A 6312-nucleotide genomic window follows, 5' to 3' on the forward strand; every position below is an offset into this window, starting at 1 on the left:
TGGCTATGCTGATGGCCAGTATTTCAGAAGCTCCGCTTGCCCGTCTTGTGGCCACATGCAAGGCTACAGTGGTGGCTGTCTGAACACAGCAGTTTCTCCATGGCGTGCATTTGAATGAAGCATCTGTGGCATGAGTGCAATACTTCTTTGGGTGATCTCTTAATCCAGAGATAACGAGAACCATTCTTAACTGTGCAGGTCTTAGGCATTTCACTGTGAAGAACATTGCCTCATCCCCACCCAGTGTGGGGCCAGGAATCGCGTTTCCTGTTTTCTTTATCAAGCTCCCTGACTTACCAGGGAAAGTTTCCTCTTTGCAAGCTCACCCTGGGATGGTATGGTTCAGGCATGGCAAACAGCCTTCTCTCCTCCCATGTGTGTGCATCTCTGCTCTTCCTCCACTCCTTGCAGGCTACGACTTCGCTGCTGTGCTGGAGTGGTTTGCAGAGCGGGTTGACCGCATCATTCTCCTTTTTGATGCGCACAAGCTGGACATCTCGGATGAATTCTCCGAGGTCATCAAGGCCCTGAAGAACCACGAGGACAAGATGAGAGTTGTCCTCAATAAAGCCGACCAGATAGAGACTCAGCAGCTCATGCGAGTGTACGGTGCCCTCATGTGGTCCCTGGGAAAGATTGTCAACACTCCTGAGGTCATCAGGGTCTACATCGGCTCCTTCTGGTCCCATCCGCTGCTTATCCCAGACAACCGCAAGCTGTTCGAGGCAGAGGAACAGGACCTGTTCAGGGATATTCAGAGCCTACCCCGCAACGCAGCCCTGAGGAAGCTGAACGATCTCATCAAACGAGCGCGGCTGGCCAAGGTGGGTGTTGGCGTAGAAGGGCCCAAGCATTCCATCAGGACTGTCTGCAGCACGCAGGGTACAGAGAAGTAATCTCGGCAAGTCCAGCTCACGGAGCTGGTAGACCTTATGTGTTTCCCATCCCATTTTGCCCCAAGGTCCTGTGTATTTGTCCCAAGCATTTTGAGGAACCCCTTTGCATGGTGTCAGTCATCGCAGGCCTGATTGAGTTAGATACCCACAGATCAAAGTGGGTAACACTGAAGGGGACACGGAAAACAGTTGCACTGTGAGAGCAATGAGAATTCAGACCAATTCAAATTGCCAAAACCATATGCCGAGGGAACTTGGAAGCTGGTCTTTTGTTTTAAACTATCTTAGCAAAGAGAGAAACCTGACTTAGATGGATGCAGAGGAGATGGGGACTCACAAGAATGGCAAATAGGCCTGCAATGAGAATGAGAAAATAACTCCCAAGGGCAGTGCCAGAAATTCCGTCTCCATGAATGTTTAAAATGAGCTGAGCGTAGCTCTTCAAAATACAGAGAACAGCCCCATATCAGTTGGGAACAGGGATCAAAGTCAATTGAGAAGAAGGATCAAAGGATCCCTAAAAGCTTTCTGAGCAGAGGTCTGCATCTCCAAGAAAGAGAGTTTGGTCCACCATTCAAAAAGAAATACAATAAAAACCAAATTGCTTAAAATTTAAATCCACCGCTGTAGATCACTGTTGCTGGGAATAGTAAAATAGATTCTGCTTTCAGAATCACTAGCGTGAACAGGAAGAGCCCAAACTTAACTTGATGAAAATGGTTATTCCAGGTCTTCACAGTTCTCATGTACAGAGTACTCAATAATTAACAGCATCGTGTGACTCGAAAACTCATTCATATTAAAACATTAAACAAAGTGTAGAGAGCTCCAAAAAGCGTCTCTGTGCTAACCATTGTGGCATGGCTGGCTGGCAGGGGACTTCCCAGTAAAGCTGTGCCAAGTGTGTGTGAGGGAGGAATTCCCCCCAGGAACTAACTACAAGTAGGACTCTCTACATGCCCAGGGCTTATACACCATGCTCACCTTGCCTCAGCCCAGCTAGAGAACACAACCGAGCAGCGCTTAGCACTGAAGTGACAATCAGCAGATGTGGGCAGACTGAAGAGCCAAGCCTGCTCTTCAGAGTGAGACAAGATGGGGTTGACTCCTAAGCACAGGTGGTACTCTTTGCTAGGAAGAACATACTGACATGCTCTTTAAATCTTGTTGTTTTCCTTTCATGTCATTTAATGCCTTTCAGGTCCATGCCTACATCATCAGTTCCCTAAAGAAGGAAATGCCTTCAGTATTTGGGAAAGACAATAAAAAGAAAGAGCTTGTTAACAACTTGGGAGAGATTTATGCCCGAATTGAACGGGAGCATCAGATCTCCCCAGGAGACTTCCCTAATCTGAGAAAGATGCAGGTAAGTGGCAGCATCTCATCCAGAGCACCAAACATCCAAAGAAAGACCGTTAGAGTAACTGCAGGGAATACAGCAGATGCTGCATAGAGCTTGATTATTGTTGCCCCTGAGAAAGTCCTGTTGCAATATTGAAATAGCTGTAATATTGAAGCGAGCCTTGAACTATGTGAAGACTATAGTTGGGCTTAAATATTTTTGGACGTGCAAAGCTCCAGCTGCCTTTATTTCTCAAGCCTTTGCCTAGATAGCACTTCACAGCAAGTTATTTTCTCCTTTTCCTTTATTTTTAATTCCAGATTCTAGTATCTGATTTTTTGGGCCTAATACTGCTAATCTATATTAAAAGGAAGGGTCTGTTTCCTGAAAAGCTTACACACACACAGCTCTCCTCATGGACTATATCTTTTTGTCCTCTACTACACTATTTGTTTCTAGAAAGACTCAGAGGGAACTGAATACTAAGAGCCCCGTATCTCTTTTAAGGAGAGAAGCAGGTTTTATTTGCTGCAGAGCTAAGGCCTGACCCAATGTTCATGTAAGTCAGAGACTCCAAAGGACCTTGGATCAGGGCCTTGTATTGTACATGTGAACAATGCTGGATGTGGCTACATTGCTCTGTGGCTTCACTCCAAGTAGAAACCTGTTCCCAGTTACTGAGCTGTTAAAGTCATTACTAACCCCCTATGAAAAATACACTTGTTTCTGAAAAGAGGCGATGCTGTATTTTCCTTAAGTTCTTGAGAATGGATCTACAGAGCACGCCTAATAGAAGATCATATTCAGCAGTTGTTAAAACATGTGTTTAAGCGTTAAGAAAAATTATACCACTGTAGTAGGAGTGAATAGATTGGATTTAATGAATCGAGGATGAAGGCTAGAGCCGTAGGACAGTTGCAGTTCTCAGAAAATAATTCACCTGCAGACCCTGCTCAAAACACTTGTACGTAGTGTGAGAATTAGAGCCATACTGTAAAGTCCTGCTGCTGTTATTGCATCTGACAGATGCACTGCATGATGGCAGAGGTTTTACTGCTAAACTAGCCTTTTGCTAGAGTGATGTCTGCTTCCTCAGAGTACTGAGGAGGAAACGCAGAGCAGTGGCTGGAGGACATAGCAAAAGCTACAGTGACCACAGAGATGCACAAACAGTTTGCCTTGAACAATGCGGCCCTTGAGGAGAATGTTTCTTACGCACGACTCTCAAAGGAAGGTTCTTCTCTTTGCTTACAGCCATCATTTGGGCCTTTGAGTAAACCTCTTCTCCTCTGTACCTTGTCAGCCCCTGGGGGGCAGGGAGGGGGCAGGAAGGTGGCACAGAGAAGAAATGATTCTCCATAATGATTAAAGATTTATCATCTTTAAAATGATAAGCCAGGGAGATCCCATCACATGCCATGAGGCAGGTCTCTCAGAGGAAGGAATAGTGTGTTCCCCCCTCCTCTGCTGTAACAGTTTTTTGAACTGACCAGCAGACAGGGAGCCACCCTGCGCTGTTACTGCACTACGCACAGCCATGTTGCTCACTCCTTGCTCTGCTGTCCCACTCTAAGGATCAGTTGCAGGCCCAGGATTTTAGCAAGTTCCAGCCCCTGAAGAGCAAGCTGCTGGAGACAGTGGAGGACATGCTGGCCAACGACATCGCCCAGCTCATGGTGCTTGTGCGCCAGGAGGAGTCGCAGCGGCCTACCCAGATGGTGAAGGGAGGAGCCTTCGAGGGCACCCTGCACGGCCCATTTGGCCATGGCTACGGTGAAGGTGCTGGTGAAGGGATCGATGACGCTGAGTGGGTGGTGGCCAGGGACAAGCCCATGTATGACGAGATTTTCTACACACTCTCACCTGTTGATGGTAAAATAACTGGTGCCAATGCAAAGAAGGAGATGGTAAGGTCTAAGCTGCCCAACACTGTGCTGGGCAAGATATGGAAACTGGCTGACATCGACAAAGATGGCATGCTGGATGATGAGGAGTTTGCCTTGGCGAATCATCTCATTAAAGTCAAGTTGGAGGGTCACGAGCTACCGAATGAGCTCCCTTCCCATCTCCTCCCTCCATCCAAGAGGAAAATAACAGAGTGAAGGAAAGGTTGCAGGGGAGAGGGAGGGGAGAAAGAAGAGATCTGGAGAAACATGTTTACTTAAATTATACCTTTAGATGTGAGATCACCTTTGGATTTATACCTATTTTGCTGTATGAAAAAAGGCAAAACAAAGAAAAGTCCAATCCTTCTGATAATATGCAATTAACTCTTCCAGTGTAATTTCCCTGCTTTCCAATGTTTAGTCTATAAATAGAAAGGATGTGGAGACTAGGAGAAGCTGACAAGTGGAAGTAGAAGACAGACTCTAGTGGGCTGCATCTTTTGAGAGTGGAAATAGGCACCTGCTAACTGCCAGTGTTACTCCTGAGCTTTGGCTGCACCTTCTGCTGTTTAATTGGTCTTACAAACCCCAGGAGACATCCGAGATCCTCGCTAGTGAAGGGGAAACCACAAGAAGGTCGCCAAGCTGTTAGCCAAACTAAAGAGCATCTCCTAATTCACAATGAGCCTATACCAGATACTACACCCCTGAGTTAAGGGGAAATACAGAAATATGGATTTAAAGGTAAATCCAAGTTTTAGAAGTGGTTCCCTGTCCTTAAAAACAAAAGAAATCTGAAATGGCTCAGCTCTGAATAAGGCAGCTGGAATTCCTCATTAACCACAAAGGGACAGACCCTAAGAGGTCCCAAGCACTTCTACCTCCCCTTCGTTCCCCAGGGGAAATTTGCTCTCAGAGCACGGCCAAGAGAACAACCACCCCAAGGGAAACAACAGCAGGAGGAGAAGGCGCTAGAGGCAGAGATCAGGTGGGTTGGAAGGGAGGAGCACCCAGGATTCACCAGTCCCAGGCTCACTGAACATTTCACAAGTGGATAGTGTTTTCTCCTCCCTCCAAAAGCCTTTGAACAATGGTGGTGTTTATCATTCCTGTGAAGTGATATGTTTACTCTCATTGTGTGCAGTGAAAGCTACTAGGTCCCATTCTTACTGTAAAGATAAAAACCCCCTCATTGTCAGCTAGATTGTCTGTCATAACAGGCAGAGAACACAAAGGGGCAACAGGCAGAGCTTGCTATACTGCCTGTGACTCCCCAAATATAGCCTGGGTGTTGACAGCCTTCATCAACCCCCATCCTTCCCCACACAGTAACACTTGATCCCCTCCAGAGCCTCCACCCAGAGCCAAGACATTGGCATGTTCAGGCATTCTGCTCTCTCTGTCATGCTCTATGAAACTTCTGTTTTCTTAGGACTTGATTTTGGTAGAAATCCCTAGATTTCCTGTTTTGTTCCCCCCCCCCCCCCCCCCACACACACACACACTTGCACACACTCTTCTGGTTTTTTGCTGTTGCTTTAGAGCAGCGTGTTGTTCCAATTCCTGTTGTCACTTTATATAAGCTGAGCTCCTACTGTGATAAAAAACAAGACAAGTATAACTTATTTTATACCTGTGTTCATATTATATAGAGAAATATATTCTGTGTATGTAGGATGTGCTTATTGCAGTACATTTATCACTTGTCTTAAAAATTAATGCATTAACCTTTTTTGTACCCTGATCCTAAAACATTATTAAAAAAGAAAGGCCAGAGCTGTCTATTTCTTTACATAGTGAAATGAAAAATGGCTGAATTCCAAAAAGAAAAAAAATGCAGAAAAAGTTTTTCTACGTGTGATAGAATTTAAGCAAGTCATCCTCAGTACATTCCTAAATGTGCACGTGCAGATCAACCCTGCTAGAATCGTGTGCTAAATGACATATACAGCAATGTCTACTTTCTCTTCTGGGAAGCTAATTGCAGCTGCACGCCCTACTCACTGAAGCTAGCAGAATTACACCCAAGATTAGTCTTATTCGATATAGGGGAAAGGTAACCTCCAAATAAATACTTCAATAGGAAAAGGAATATATTGCATGAAGTTCCTTCCTGCCAGTCACAGATGAGAGTGCTACAGGTCCATCAGTATCTGGAACAGACAAAAGAAACATTTAGTCTTAAACC

The 6312-nt window shown here is 45.5% G+C and overlaps 1 protein-coding gene across 1 annotated transcript in view; it reads left to right on the forward strand.

Annotated features, from left to right (window-relative positions):
• Nucleotides 1-5900, forward strand: part of EHD3 (EH domain containing 3) — a 29950-nt gene extending 24050 nt beyond the window's left edge. Inside the window, exons 4-6 of the mRNA XM_068940116.1 lie at nt 412-824; nt 2098-2262; nt 3813-5900. Coding sequence (XP_068796217.1) covers nt 412-824; nt 2098-2262; nt 3813-4340 — 1106 coding nt within the window. The 3' untranslated portion in view covers nt 4341-5900. The remainder of the gene's footprint in view (nt 1-411; nt 825-2097; nt 2263-3812) is intronic.
• The last annotated feature ends 412 nt before the right edge of the window (nt 5901-6312 follow it).

Source organism: Struthio camelus, chromosome 3, assembly GCF_040807025.1.
Source record: "Struthio camelus isolate bStrCam1 chromosome 3, bStrCam1.hap1, whole genome shotgun sequence".
Classification (NCBI taxonomy): domain Eukaryota; kingdom Metazoa; phylum Chordata; class Aves; order Struthioniformes; family Struthionidae; genus Struthio; species Struthio camelus.